The 16,463-nt window shown below is 38.6% G+C and overlaps 1 protein-coding gene across 7 annotated transcripts in view; it reads right to left on the reverse strand.

Annotated features, from left to right (window-relative positions):
* Positions 1–16,463, reverse strand: part of MME (membrane metalloendopeptidase) — an 88,642-nt gene that overhangs the window by 43,438 nt on the left and 28,741 nt on the right. For all 7 annotated transcript variants that reach the window (XM_033203612.1, XM_033203643.1, XM_033203613.1 and 4 more), the window contains 5 exons: positions 11,454–11,615; positions 10,055–10,135; positions 9,861–9,956; positions 9,631–9,749; positions 7,800–7,865 (listed from right to left, as the gene is read on the reverse strand). In XM_033203612.1, the coding sequence (XP_033059503.1) occupies positions 7,800–7,865; positions 9,631–9,749; positions 9,861–9,956; positions 10,055–10,135; positions 11,454–11,615 (524 nt within the window). The remainder of the gene's footprint in view (positions 1–7,799; positions 7,866–9,630; positions 9,750–9,860; positions 9,957–10,054; positions 10,136–11,453; positions 11,616–16,463) is intronic.

Raw genomic sequence — 16,463 nt, forward strand, 5'->3', positions numbered from 1 at the left:
TTCTCAACTATTCATGGAAAAATGACCATAAACTCATATAGTAAAATCAGACATCTTTTTATCTGTCTCCTTGAGTCAAGCAGTTTCTTTTTTATGAAGCCGTATTGTCAGGAGCTCCACCAACACACACCTGTAGGTTTTAGTTAATTCCATAAATAGCTCCTGTTACTGTAAACTTTCACTATAAAATACCATAGATTTAGATATTAGTTTTCTTCTAATGACTCAAATTCTTTATATTTTATCTTCACATACATCTTAATTTGCAAAAGTAAACTATAGAATAGTTGTATTACTAACCTTTTACAGAATATGTAAATGACTTATTCAAGTTCGTAGTGGCAAGAACACTAGGAAATAGAGTCCCACTTTCGTTAGGTTTGAACTAATTGCTATTTATTAGCCATTATTACCTATTAGCAACTAAAATACATTACGATTCCATCTCATTTTAAAATTTAGTAAAGCAGTCAATTGTGATTATGGATAGGTGAGATTTCTATGCTTCAAAGACTTGTTTGCAGGGTAAATACAAAGAAAGGCTATAAAGTGTGCTATAATGTGCTTTAACATTTCCACAGTTTTAAGAATATTTTACATCCTTTCTGAACAATTAGAAGTGAAAGGGTCATCCTTATATTCACTGTGAGTGCAAAGGTACATCTAAATGTTGGGTACTTATGGACATAGAGATGGGCAATAATAGATGCTGAGGATTACCAGTGGCTGGAGGGAGAGTGGAGCAAGGGTTGAAACACTAACTATCCGGTACTATGCTCACTACCTCAGAGGCCTGCTTCCCTCCAGCAGACTGCAAACATAGTCATGCAGCCATTTCTGGGCACTGGAAATAAAAAATAGCCCCCAGTCAAGCAGGACGCTAGAGCAGGAGGAACATGGGGCCTAAGAGGACCCGAACTCGGACCAGCATAGGGACCATTTGGGGCTTTCATCAGGTTATTAATAAGAACCTGAAGATTTGTACAACTTCTTGTATAACTTCTAAGGTTTATTCCATGCTTGGGGGGCTGAATCTAGTTCTTTTTACAAACTGAGTTCAGTTGATCTCAAACATTCTCTGTCATATTCACTAAATCTCACGTTTAAAAGCCCCCTTTTGCTTTCTTAAACACAGATAACTGAACTGAGTGAAACTTTCTGACTATTAGTCACCTGGTGCCAGAAAGGACAAAGCGAGGTCAGCAGTTTCCCTTGCAAGCTCTGTCTTATCATGTCATAGCTGTGTTATGCAGTGAGACAAGCTCCGCCATGTATCACCGAGGCACATATTGGCCGAGCAGTTTAAAATACACAAACTGTTTCCCTATAATGACAGAGCCACCTACACAAGATTATCTCAGGTCTGCTCAGATTTCTCTATCTGACTTGCCACCATCTGAGTCCATCATTATCTTTCACATGAATTACCATGTGGCCTTCTCTGATCTCTCTGCTTCCATTGAAACACATTCTACAAACAGCAGTCAGAGATGGTTTAAGCAAGCCAAATTGAATCACCCATGCCTTACACAAGTGACTTGTTATTCTATCACCTTGATTTATTTTCTTAATAACACTCACAATTTGTCTCATTTCCTTAAATTATTTACTTGGCTATTGATTGTCTATCTCTTCCCATTAGGACATGAGTTTCATGAGAACAAGGACCTTGTTTCCTTGGAATCGCTACTGCCTAGAAAAGTATTTGTCACATAGCATAAGCTCAATGAAGATCTGTTGAATTAAAAAAAAATGAAGTTAAATTGTAAATATATTAAGTTTCTTTCACTTCGTATTTCCTCGGAACTTCTATTCTTAGCTTAAGTCCTGAACAGTTTCTCTGAGCTTGTACATTGGGTAGGTGGACAAAGAAAATCCCCTGTTGTTAAGTCTCCGTTCGAGCTTGCACCTGCTCATCTACAGGATGGCCAATCTCAGCCTGTGCTCTTTCCCAGGTACGTACAATTTGGAGACTTCTTCTGGCTTTTCTGATCTAGGCGCACAGACTCTGGGTCATCACTTTCTGGTTTCAGTCCATCACGCCCATGTTCCAAGTCCTCTATCCTCATCCCTAAAATGTCTCCATTTTTATGAACCCCAGATTTTGTGAAGGCTCTAAACTTCTTTATAACTCTGGCTTCTCCTCCCTAGCCATGCCCGGCAGCAGTATACCCTGTAGCTTCTACTCTCCAGTTCCTTCCCCACCTCCTTATGCTCTCAAACTCTAGCCCCAGTGGTTTTCTCACTTTTCTTTTAGCCCTGAAATGCTCTACTCAAAGAAATATTTTGTTGATGTGTAAACGCACAAGTAAAATAAATCATAGTGGCTTTTGAAGTGTGTGTATATGTGAGGTGTTTCTTCACAGAGCCCTGTAAGTGGCACACACAAAGTAGTCCTTAGGGATGGAAACCACTAACCTCACTTATTTCTCCTTCTCAGACAAACATCAGTACAGAGCATAAACATACCTATTATCTAATTATGCTGAAATATTTTGGATTCCTAACCTTCAGATTTCTTTATGAAGGAGAACAAAGTAAGATAACAATTGCTCTTGATACGCTAAGAAGGTAGAGAAAGGGAAGCTTTGAGACCAATTCCAATTTGCCCCCAATACAGAGTTCAGACTCTTTTGAAGGTAGGTGATTCCTTAAGAAAATTAAGGTCCTCATTCCTCTCAGTGAATCAATATATAAGAACTTTCTCACATGAGGGGGCTGGTTGGTTCCATTTAAAAATTTTGTGAATGGGCATGGTTATGTTTATGGGCCATGTGTATCTTTCATATTGTTTGCCTAGCATAGAAATTCGTACCCCTGTAATGAATAGAATTGTTTTGAATCTCACTACTCTGTTCTTTGAGGTAGCAGTGTGTCATTAAGTAATCTCTTCAGATAATCAGAATACCTCAGAACTCAGGTTCCACCTCTTTAACAAAGGTATATCACAAGAAGCTCCTTGACGAGAATACTTTGAGAACAGTTTGTTAGGAATGGCAGACACGGTAATATGGGCCCCTTTCTGAGATGATGCAACTGTTCTGTATCACTTTTCCTTTCTAGATTGTAATAATAATCAAATATTACAACACAAAAATTCCATTATGCGGGTATCCAAAGCAAAAAAAATAATTAAAAAAAAAAGGATTTCTGTAAAGTGAAATGATCTGTCTTAGTAATTATAGGGGCTATTTTCATAGCTGATAAGAAGTTTGGTTTTAAGATTATGGAAGATGATTCCTCTGGATGACCTGGGTTATCCTGGAAGGAAGGATCAAAGAAGACCTGGGGAAATGGGCTGAGTTAAAAATCTGATCAAGGAGACCTATGATTAGGGTACTTTTGACTGACGAGGGAGTGTGACCCTCCCTGATCCTTAGGCTCTGAGGCATATCTGCAGAAGGTAGACCCCACACTAAAGTTTTAAAATTATAGGCTACAGCGATATGCAAGGAAGCCAGACTTCTCTGGTCTGAAAACATCTTTCTTTGACAAAAAAAGCTGGTGACCCTATGCCAATTCTCAAAACTCCTCTTGGTTATCTTCAATAAAATAATGTAAATTGCAAGTGCATGATACCCATTGATTGTATAAATATACCTCAGCAAACTGAGTTTAGCAAAGAAATAACTGGGGATTGAAAAGAGGCAAGAGAACACAGAGTTTGTAAAATGCTCAGGAAATGTATGCTATTAGCTGTTGACGCCCTAAAGCTCACGTTTCCTAGAATCAAGGGAAGGAAACAAGAAGGGCTTCCAGAAGATTGGGTTCTTCTTTCTTTTGTTTCCTCTCTTCCCTGCCATCTTCCCCCTCAATCATTCATTCACTGATTCTGTAGTATTTAAGGACCAGAAACTGAGGTAGGTATCAGAAAAAGAGCAAAGGGCAATGAGACACAGCATTGTTTCCATTTAATTTACAGTTTTATAGAAAAAAAAAAAGACATTAAATAAGAAGTATACAGAAACCTGGGTGCCAGGAAAACTATATTAGAGGAAAGTGTGTGCAGGTGGTGTGTGTAGGGGGGCAAGTTCTAGGCAAAGGGAAAAGTATATATAAAAGCCTGTAAGGGAGAAAATCATTGAAGCCCAATGATACACTGACATTAACATTTCTTCCAGATTTATAACTCCTCTGCTGAAGGTAAACTTGCTATTCCACACTTCTCACCATTTTTTGTTCATGAAGCAATAAGACACAAGACAGAAATACTTAAGGTGGTTGACCTCTTTCAGAGATAGCAGAGTAGTGGAAAAATTAGAATTAATTTTACTTGATAACTTGCTAGATATGCAGGGGAAACCGAGGGATTGCAGATGGTAGGGATTAGGAGAGAGTAGAAAATATCATGGGAAAAATAAGGATAACATTGGAATTCTTACTGTAACAACACACACTGTCACCTCCATGCCCAAAAGAATGGATTTAAAAAGAGGGAGAGGGTGCAGAAATATTCAGATAATTACCCATTTCTGGGATGACATGTAGCTTTTATTTTATATGCAACTCCCTTCCACTGAAAGGAGATTGCTTACAGCTTGGAGCACTCTGCCTTGAGAAGAATTCTAAGATCTCAGGTTAGCAGGAAAGAAGGATGTCACCAAAAGTACATAGTTGTGGAAGAGGAGCGAGGCAGCAAGCATGGTGCGTGTTTGCTAGTCTGATTCAGATTGTTGAAGAGCACCTAATTTAAGCTGAGAACAACTTACAGGCTGTACGTGCCAGTGCAGGTGAGTTTCCTCTATCATTTGCTCATTCAAAGAATTCTACCAGTATGAAGTACCAACTCTTAAGAGATTGTAATAATGTAATAGAATGAAGAAGAGAGAAGGAGCAAAGTTTGCCACTATACTACTCTTTTGCTGAGTGTTGAGGGCAAACTTCTGAGCCTTAGATTTCTCAGCCATAAACTCTATAAACATATTACTGATTCTAGATTTGATCACCACTGTGTTATTTGATCACAAATACAGTATTTCCTAGATCAGTGGATATAAACTGTGGCAGACTCTGCTAAATGACATTGGTATATGTGCTCCTCATCTTTTAAATGATACGACCTTCCTCTCTGCCAACCAACTTTTAACAAGGCACAGACATGGCCATTCTGCTCAAGACTACATTTTCCTGCCTCCTTTATATTTAGTTGCGGCCACATGACAATGTTTTAATCAATGGAATGTATGCAAGTTTTGCACCATTTACATAAAAGTTAACTATTTGTCTACCACTTCCCTCTTTTCTTTTTCCTATGGCTTGACATGTGAACAGGGCACTGGCGAACCAACTCTGACCAAATAGACTAAGAAAAACACCAGAGGAGGCTGATGTTAGAGCAACAAAATCAAAGAAAGCTGGCTCCCAGACATTCCCATGGAGCAGAGCTTCCTGCCTCATCTAGACAGCCTGTCTACTTCTGGACTGGCATGACAGATAGAAGTAAACTTCTCTCTTGTTTGAGCTACTGTATTTGTATTTTTACTGCTGTGGTTTAGCCAAGACCAGACTAATGCGCAAAATCAAGTGCCTACAGGAGCTGAGAAGTCAATATAAATCAATGAATCATGTTGATGAGGACTGTTCAAACCTGGAACAAATGCCCTTTCTTTTTTTTGTCTTTTTCCTTTTTTTTTTTTTTTTTTGAGACAGAGTTTCGCTCTTGTTGCCCAGGCTGGAGTCCAATGGTGTGATCTTGGCTCACTGCAACCTTTACTTCCTGGGTTCAAGTGATTCTCCTGCCTCAGCCTCCCAAGTTCCCAAGTAGTTGGCATGGGTCATCATGCCGGGCTAATTTTGTATTTTTAGTAGAGATGGAGTTTCTCCATGTTGGTCAGGCTGGTCTCGATCTCTCGACCTCAGGTGATCCACCTGCCTCAGCCTCCCAAAGTGCTGGGATTACAGGCACGAGCCACCGCGCCCAGCCAACAAATGCCCTTTCTAAAAGGAGCAACCACACCACCACTCTGGCCAATTGCTGCCATATAAGAATGAAAGCTAGGGGCTCAAATTCTACTGATTTACTAAGAAATCTGGATTCTCAAATGAAATCTTTCAATTTTGTAAAATATTGGCAACTAATTCAAAATTTAAAAAAAACAGACAAAACACTACAGGTTAAACAAAAATGCTTCTATATCATATTCGAGCCAAAGACTGCCAGTTTGTGACCTGTCTGAGATTATAGGATAGCATTGAGTATAAAATGCATGAATACAACATCTTAACACTTAAAAAAAAAAAAAAAAAACTTTTACTGCCTTAAATATATACATTGACTGCCAGGTATACCTTAATATCAGAAATATTAAAATGTAAAAAAAAAGTATGTATTGTAGGATTTGAAAAATTTGATATAAGAACACAATCCTAAATATGAAAAGCATCCCAGTTGATGGTGATAAAAATGTACAATAGTGAACCAAAATTCCTCAATCCCTTTCAAATCTGTCACAGAAAGCTGCTGCATAGCTCTTAAAGCCAGTAGCTCTACCCCACACAGTAACTAGATTGCACTGAACCCAAATATCCCACACCCATGTATTTATCTGTGCTATTAATTGTGGCCTTTGATAATAGATCTTTTTCTGCATTTCAGTGTTGTGCAGTCATTCAAAAAGATACCTTACAGTGAATTCATTCCATATTATTTGAACTTCATAATTAGGCAAAATAAACGCCAATCATAAACATATTTAGCGAGTAATTTAAAATAAAATGTAATTTTAGTCACATCACTACACTGTGAGACATTAGGATCATCAAAAATAATTTACTTTTGAGCTACAAAATAATTATAAGAAAAACTTTTGTAGAACCAACACCTTTCCCCAATATCTAATAATGTGTAAGATTACTAGTTTTATCTCCTGTTGTTCCTTACTTCTGTGAGAAGAGCACGTGGGCCAGGGCCCACACCTGTAATCCCAGCACTTTGGGAGGCTGAGGCAGGTGGATCACAAGGTCAGGAGTTTGAGACCACACTGGCCAAGATGGTGAAACCCCGTCTCTACTAAAAATACAAAAATTAGCTGGGTGTGGTGGCGGTCGCCTGTAATCTCAGGTAATCGGGAGGCTGAGGCTGGGAGAATTGCTTGAACCAGGGAGGCAGAGGGTACAGTGAGCCAAGATCATGCCACTGCACTCTAGCCTGGGTGACAGGACAGAGCAAGACTCCATCTCAAAAAAATAAAATAAAATAAAATAAAATAAGCACGTGAACATCAGCCCAAGGAAGACAAGGTTGTGAGACAATAAGAAAGCACTCCAGAACATCCAAACGTCCACTATGGGATATGATGCCCACTGGCTACCTGGCGAATGTTAGAGTTACAAGGTAGCTGCAAAAGTTTGTCTGAGCCCAATGTCACTACCTGCATAGTTCTCTGAAAGTCAAATCAGATGGTTCCAGAAGGATGCTACATAGTGTATCTCTCACTGATCCTCCGGTCCTCACCAGCACCACCCTAGACCGTGACAAATCTGCTCATTTTTTAAATAATGCAGTTTACAGATGGATTAAAATACTTTAATTTACAAAATAGATCATATGTTTTAAATACTAAAAAACCAAGATACAAATAAGGAATTTCAAATTTCCTAGTTTTGTAAAATACCTTCATTCATTCTATTGAGAATATTCATTCTATCAAAGACAGCTCACTATTATGTGTGATTTTAAGTCCCTGTCATGAATGAAAAACATCAGAGGGCTAAATTTGATTTTGGCCTTGCTTGTTACTTATAAGTTTACACCAGATGGTTCTGTAGTTTGGTTTTGGTTATTTTCTTTTTCTTTTTACCACTTTATAGATTCCAGTGCATTCATAGTAATCTCTAGAAGGGAGGCCAAGTCGAGGTTGATCAATCTGTAAAAAATATACATGAAAGAAAATAAATCATTCAGCGAATATAGAAAAGTTAGAAAAATACAAGCATGTCTATCTATGTATGTCAAAGATCCTACTCTTGCTGTTTATAGGGGTAACCATCAGACACTGAGTAAATACCTAGTTAGGAAATGGGTTCTACACTACTTGTAAGTGTTATACTAATGGGCAGTTAGATAATCTGGAGGACTGTGCTGCAGATATTTAAGGAAAACAAAAGAAAGTGAACAAAAGATTTACTGGGAGGGATTTTTAATGCAGAGCAGAAGGTGCAAGTGAACAAAAACATGTTAGATTCCAGGACCTGGAAATTTCTAAATTATATATTCACAGATTTCCCAGATTTCTCCGGATTTCACAGAATCCGGAGATTCTAATGTGCTCCCCTGGGAACATTTTCATCTGCTCCCACCCTTAGTTGGGATCCCCTTTCATTGGAGGGAGTGGGTTAATAGTCTTCAAGTTGATTTGGATGGATGGGGAGAAGGGGAGGAGAAGTGGAAAACCTCTAAGATAACTCCAGAACCTTTTAGCTAATGTAACTTGTGCCAGAATATGTTTTTTAAGATTCTCTACCCTAAGGGAATGGAAGCGACTTCTCCATGGTTCCCCTCAAAGCTGCTCTGCTCAGAAGAACCTCAGTAGACCCAGATAGCAGTTAAGGGTGTGAAAGATGAAACTCAGTTCTGCGCCAATGTGTCTAGTTCATCTATAATACCCAAGTGAGAGCTACCTGGGCATACTTGCAGCTTTGCGAGATTGTTTCTGACTCACTGCATGGCAACATGAGTGTGGAGGTGAAACAGAGCATTTCTGGGTTAAAGAGAGAATCCTAGCAGCTGTGGAGGGCCTAGGCCAATACGAAAGAAACATAACCCAAAGAACTGGTATGGAAAGAGCCAGAAGATATCTCCACCTGAAGGGCCCTGATCCTTCCCCACGCCCTGGCCCTCAAGGTGATCCCGCAAGGAGAAAGTTTCAGAAGAGAAAGAGTCCCCTGCAGGAGATTTGGGTTCAATTCCTTTCATGATTTTAATATAAATGACCATAAAGATTTATGCAATAGTGACACAGATATGATTAGGTGATTCAGTAACCTGCAATTTTTGGTATAATTCCTTATACAGGAAACCAAGAAATAAAAAAGGAGGAAAGAAAAACTCTAAATTTTTCAGTACATTCCAAACATATTCATTAATCTAGTCTTAGGTGATATCTAAATCAAATTGTTTACATTTTTAAAAATACAATAAATCCAATTTAAAAGAAAGACTTTTTTTTTTACCTTTGAGAAAAAAGTACAGCTATTCTTTAGTGAGGAAAAAAATTATGTTTAAAATCCCTTTTCTATGTTCTTTTTGAAAGCAATTATTATTTTTTGGTTTCCAGACCTGCATTACTTCTATAAACCAAAGCATGCTCCTTTCAAGTACCATAAAAAGAAATTAGGGACTTTTTCTGCATAGGAGGGGCCTGGAGCCCTTCTTATCATTTGTTTTGTGAAGGGAGAGGTATCTAAAACAGAGGTAGCAGAAGCAAGATGTGAATGTCTAAAACACAGCATTAAGAAAATACTTGCAAAATTGGGACTCCAGGTATTAGGGACACAGCATGAATATACTACCTCCTTGCTTATTCAATTCAATTGAAAATAGCATTATTTCTAAATATCAATAGCAACAATGTGTGTGGGAGTTTTGTTACAATTTAAAGGTAACTTTAGTTATTTGCCACACAAACTTACATGAATTACATGATTCACAGAATTCTTATCATCAGTGCCAACAAACAAATTAATAAGGACTTTTTTCCCATATTTAGAATTCAGTTGTGCAATAGCTTTTTCAGCTGTCCAAGAAGCACCTAAAGCAATAAAAGATAAAATATATCTTTAGAAGCTTTAGTTCATTAACGATATTATAGTAACATAGATTTTACGTGGCAATTATTTTTTAAGTAGGAAAATTGCCTTACCATATTTTTGCTCCCAGTTTTCTGTTGCTACTGGCCACCCATATATGTCTGGTAACAGTTTCAGAAGAGGTTCTCCACCTCTGCTATCAATAGCAGCTTTTGAAGACAACAAACATAAATTCAGTTAGAAATCTAGGCATAGTTTGGCACCAATATATGCATACTCCTAATGAAATCAAATGAAGAGCACTTACATTCATTTATACAAGACCTGTACAATGTTTTTGCTTTCTGCACTGCTACTATATCTTCAGTTTTGGGTTCTTGAAGGACATCTGAAATAAGGACATTTAATAAAATGCATCAACATAATTGCTTATTTCACTATGCAAACATAATTGTTCATTTGCAGTAAATTAACATTTGCAAGGGGAGTTCAGTTAAAAAGGAAAAAAAACTTGCTTTTCTGGAGGTACATTCATTTCCTCACCCAAGTTCCAAAACCTTATAGGAAAAACCAAACCCCTTACCAGATTATCAGTCCTAGCACAGAACTGGGAGTCAGTTTAATCAGCCAATTTAGAAGAAAGTCCTTTTGACTAGATTATCTTTTTTTTATGAACAGTGATGCATACTGCTCTGCCATAGGTAACAGTTACTTTTCTTGAAATTGAGATTAAAAAGAAAACAATAACACAGAGGAATTTGGAATTTAGTATGAATAGTTCTTTTGAAGGCTGGAAAATAATTATCTTTGTGTGACTGTACTGTTCATGCTCCAAATGAATGAATTGAATTGTCCTACTTGTTTCAACGTTAAAAAGTAGCAAAAATTGTTCTTCTACAAATAACTTCTAGAAGAGGGGAGAACACAGAACAGAGGATAGGAGGGACTTGTCTAGATTTCTTAACTTCCCAGGGAGACAGTCTTAGCCAGGTTAGAATATACCTATGCTGGGAAGGCAAATCTTAGTAACATCTTACAGTGACTTTAACACAGGGTTTGGGTAGGGAGACTACAAAAGTAGGTTTCTGCGCCAATCATTTAATTTTTTTTCTACTGTAAAATGACATAAAACTACCATCTTGGCTAAGTATAGTGGCTCACGCCTGTAATCCCAGCACTTTGGGAGGTCAAGGCTGGTGGATCAACTGAGGTCAGGAGTTCAAGACCAGCTTGGCCAACATGTTGAAACCCCGTCTCTACTAAAAATACAAAAATTGGCTGGGTGTAATGGCAGGTGTCTATAATCTCAGCTACTTGGGAGGCTGAGGCAGGAGAATTGCTTAAACCTGGGAGGCAGAGGTGGCAGTGAGCCGAAATAGCACCATTGCACTTCAGCCTGGGTGACAAGAGCAAAATTCCATCTCAAAAAACAAACAAACAAAAACCCAAAACTGCCATCTCTAGGGATGATACAACTTTATCATTTGCATACCTATAAAGGAAAACAGGAATGCTAAGAGATGTCAGCATATTAATTTCGGTGTCTGCCATGACCAAAGTGACTCGGTGGTGGCACATAAATCCTGGAAGGATTATTAATTTTTTAATCTTCTGTGACATTCCTTGTAATGGCTAACAATTGTATATTTAAAAAATGAACATATTAAGAGAGAAATCTTTGATGCACAGACACACTCTCCACTAACCTTTCAAAACGACTTCTAGTTCATCTCTTAAAATGTCAAAGTTGCCGTAACGGGAGCTGGTCTCAGGAATGATATTGCGTTTCAACCAGCCTCCGCAGGCATATTTGAAGAAGTCTGCACAAGGCTCAGTGGTGGCATCCATGTTTTGGATCAGTCGAGCAGCTACAAGAGCAGAGAAAACACTAGATAAAATGATGGGTTTATTTCTTAAGAAGCTTAAAAGCAGAAAAAGGCTTATTGCTCCCTTTTGATTGCATCCATTTGTCAGATGCTCCGTTTTCTTTTTTATATAAGTCAATTCAGGTGGACGAGGAATACTACCTGTGCACAGTTCTCTTTTCCTTCACTATAGTTGGTTCGTTTTATTTTGAACTGTGTGGGTCCTTCCACCCTGGGTCCCACAGCCTTCCCACCCCACCCCCGAATCACTAAGTTTTCTGGCTTCCTATCTCAGAAGAACAAAGAATAGAGGTCTACTTTGAGTTGGCCATCCTGCGCCTGAGGTTAGTATGTCATTCTTCACTCTGATAACTCTAGTTGCCAACTCTGCTCTTCAAAGTGCTGTGACTTTTGAATGTCTCTGAGACTCCAAGCCATGGAAGATTGTTAATGAATTTTTATTATTTTAGAAAGGATCTGAAGCCACTGTTATTACTTCCTGGACCTTGCTCAAATAAATTTTGTAATTCAGATTTGACATCCAATTTGCATTTGTTTATATAGAGTCTGTCATTAAAAAACTCGCTGTAAGCTTATTAGTTTTTCTTAGGTCCACTTTTATCTTTCAGGACTATGATGAAAATGCAAATCAACCAACACTGAGTATTTACAATCAAGATGCTGACTCTGCTAAGACCTGCAACTGATAGAAAGATGGATGAAACAGGAATTATTACCAATGAAGACGAGAATATGGCCCAATACCCATAATGTCTATACCTGGAACAGAGAAAATTCTGCTCCTGCCCTCCCCACTTTCAGTCTCATACAAGTTGAACTGTTTTGGAATGAAAACAAAAGAGCAACTGAGAATTCATCTGTATCAAGAGAATAGAGCTCTCAGATGAGCTTTTGAAAATACTTCACTTTCTGAATTAATTAATTAATTAAAAACTTCAAACAATTGCTGAATTGTGTGGATTTTTTAAACTTGGTATGGTAAATATGGTTTCCAGCTAAGCATCAAGCCCCTACTTTGAACCACCTGTTCAGAATGTTTGCTTGTCTGGCTGGAGCCTCAGGACCCAGCTCTTTAATACAAAACGCTCAGGACTGTTACCAAACCAGTCCTCTCATGATTTTTATGCCTTAGTATTCGGCACATTGCTATCATAGCCTCCTGGGTTTGAAACTTTGGGTAAAACTGTATTTCCATTTCCCCTTGGTTTACTGGTAATTCCTTTGCCCCTCTTCCATACCTCTCATTCTCATTGGTAACTGGTTTACATCATCATTCCTTTTTGACTAGAAGTCACCCAGTTCTTCATCTTGATATATTCTACATATCTTTCACAAACCAAACTTCCCAAAAGACTCTTTTACACCGGCCACAACCTCGCTGAAAAATGTCAGTGGCTTGACATTTGCCAGGTTAAATTATAAACTCTTGGCCAGGCACGGTGGCTCATGCCTGTAATGCCAGCACTTTGGGAGTTCGACACCAGCCTGGCCAACATGGTGAAACCCAAACTATGCTAAAAATACAAAAATTGTCTGCCCATGGTGGCAGACACCTGTATTCCCAGCTACTCAGGAGGCTAAAGCAGGAGAATCGCTTGAACTCAGGAGGTGGAGGTTGCAGTGAACCAAGATTGCGCCACTGCACTCCAGCTTAGGTGAGAGAGAGAGACTCTGTCTCAGAAGTAAAAATAAAATCTTTCACTTGGTTTCTAAACCTTTACCAGATTAAATGGATCACCCTACCTTCTTCCCCTTTTCCTCTTTTGGTGTTTTATGCAAACTCTGTTCCAAACAGATGGACCTCGTCAGTGTGTCAGAAATGCTCCTTGTGTTTTCTTAGTCCTGTGCCTTTGTTTTAACCTCCTCATCCCACAGCTTTGATTGCCCTTGTCACTCTTTCCAAATTCTACCCGTCATTCAATGTTCAGCTCATGTTCCATCTCTTCCCTGATGCTTCTGTGACTCAAAACTTCAAGGAATATTTCTCCCAACTCCTGAGAGCTCATTGCCTCACTCTGTCTTCAATGTTTAGATGAGACTACTTTGAGTTTTTCACTGTAAACACCTACTCTGTCTACCTAACCATTTTGTTGATGTGATTAGTCTCTTTGTGTCACCTAGCACCTAGGCAGTAGGGGTGCAATTATGTTTATTTGTGACTGAATCATCTATGAGTCTTCTTACCATCTTCTCTTACAGCTCATCACTCCCCTCCTCTCACCTCGTCACAGAGGTCAGATCAGTTCTCAGTTCATTGCCTCCGGAGTCCATTTCATCCTTCCCATTGTTTCCATTCTGTTTCAAGTCTTTCTCTCAGACTCTGTGCACTTTTGACCAAGTTGTGGCTCCAGGCCTCTTCCTACCCACGTCCATTCTGTACTCCACAGGCAGAGTCATGTTCTCAAAATACTTGAGAATGTCATTTTCCACTCCAAAATTTTCAACACCATCATTTTGCAATCATAATAAAATCCAGGTTCCATAGCACATTGTAACACTAATAGAACTAATGAAGCTTCTCCTTTGCTACTTTCTCACATGAGCCATCCGTCACAGTTAAATGAGTGTACTCAGTTTCTGTGAGACACCTTATGGTTTTCTGCCTCTGTAACTTTGACCATATTACCCAGCCCCAACACGTACTAATAAATACTCTTTCATATTATTTCATTTTGGAATTTCAGGCATTTTCAAAGCCCATTCCAAGTACTCCTTCTTTATGAAAGACTGGCCTGAGAAAAGTCTGTATCAGCTCACAACATACTCATTTTTTGCATGCAAACTCATTATCTCCTCACCTGGACTGTGGCTCTGTGAAAATAGAAAATGCATTTTCTCTCTCACAGAGCCTAACACTGTGCTCAATCCAAGACTTGCCAGTAAGAACTCCAACTTTAACACTTCAGTTAAAGGCTAGGAAACTGATCTAAAAAAGGTAAAGAGAAAAAGCAATTCCCTTGAACTTTGAAGGAAGTAAAAATACGGTAATGGGAAAGGTGAAAAATAAAGATTCTAAATACATAGAAGATTATTACGCAAAATGAGAAACCAGAAAACTAGAGCCTGAAAGAAGTGCTAACTACAGACATTCTAAGAACACACTTAGCAATACATAACTCTTCTCTTTTAAGATACTTAAAAACATTTAAGCTGAATGTTGTGAAGGTTATGCCAGAAGGGGGCACTTCTGTTTTCTTCCCCTTTCATGGGAAATGAATGGCTTCTGTCACGACACCACAGAGCAATAAACTCTACTCAGAAAATAGTGAACAAGTAATGAACAAGCAGAATGAACAAGGAGAGTCATGAACAAGTCCTACTGCCTATTTGGAAATACCACCTGTCCTTAAACACTCTGAATAAAAAGGATGGCTGTAGGTTTCAGTTCTCTGATCATGAGTGCAAATTCTCCATCCTGTAAATGCAACTGTACTTCTCACATCTCCCAGGAGGCAAAAAGTACAGTTGAACTACTGGCATCTGCACAACAAACCAAAGAAATAACATTCAGTTTGTGAGGGGTGTGCAGAGCAGAGAGAGGAAGAGGGAACTCTGCTAACTCCTTCCAGGGCCACTCTTTAAATTTCCCTTGGACCAGAGAGCTTGTCTGAGCATGGATGCATCCAATCGCTTCAAAGAGAGCTCTCTGTTCTGATGAATATTTTGGGGCCAGGGGCCAAGTCAAGTCATGGGCTAGCACTTTTATGCTGGATCTTTGATCAACCTTCCTTTAATCTCTTATCATGAGTTTGATTCTCGTTTTGCACCTTATCCTCTGGACCTCCTCTGTGCTGACTTTTCTTTGAAGTCAGCGGTAGACTTGTGGGTAGAAGGCCGTAGGAAACAGACATACAACTGTCAAACTGGTTGTAATTGTTTTTATGTTTTGTACTTTGTTTTGAATTACTCAGCCTCTCCACATAGCCACACCTGGGCTCTTCAGATGTTTCCTTATCTGTGGGTCTCTGACATCTCAGTAAACAAATGTGGTTTAAAATCAGACAAAATTATTCATCTTAATAAGCAGATATAAAAAAATAATGTAGTAAAGGCAAATGTATTGACATGGAATGTTGTTGACCAGATGTTTAAAGTGAAAGAACGTATACTATGATTTTTCAAAATCTGTATAAAAGCACAGAAAATCTAGAAGGATATATACTAACATATTTACAGCAGTTAGATCCGGGCAGAGGGATTAAGAGTGTGTTTAATTTTGTATTATTTGCTTATCTTTATTTTCCAATTTGTATTAGATGAACATGCATTGCTTTTACAATAAGGGAAAAAAGTTTATTTTTAATTTAAGAAAATGGTCACACAAAGACAAGAAAAGTAATCTTCTATTAATAATGAGCTTATTTCTTACAAATGACAATTCTGAATGTTTCGAGCTGATAACAAATGACACCATTTTCTTTCTAACTAATCTTCTTGTAACATTCCCCCAACTTATTTGACTACAGGAATTTAAAAACAAGTTCGACTGCCATCTGGGAAGTTATTAATTACTGTATTCCTCACTGAAAAGTCTATTGTGTGTGTATGGATTGAGAGATGTAGTATATACTGGGAAGAACGTTTGGGCTCTTTTAAGCCAGACAGACCAGTTTTGAATCTCAGAGCTCCACCGCTTTTTAGTTGTACAAGATTAAGTAATTTTTCCAAGATCAAGCTGCTAGTAAATTATGGGGCCCCAAGGCTTGCACTTAAACGTGTATGGCTATGAGCCCACACTCTTCCCTCCCTGCTTTGGATGCAGATGGCTGGTGGGGGGCATGTGAGAAGCAGTGCCTTGCATGGGCCTCCTTTCCACTCCTTTCCAAGTAC

The sequence above is a fragment of the Trachypithecus francoisi genome, unplaced genomic scaffold (genome assembly GCF_009764315.1).
Source record: "Trachypithecus francoisi isolate TF-2019V2 unplaced genomic scaffold, Tfra_2.0 Lachesis_group0, whole genome shotgun sequence".
NCBI lineage: Eukaryota > Metazoa > Chordata > Mammalia > Primates > Cercopithecidae > Trachypithecus > Trachypithecus francoisi.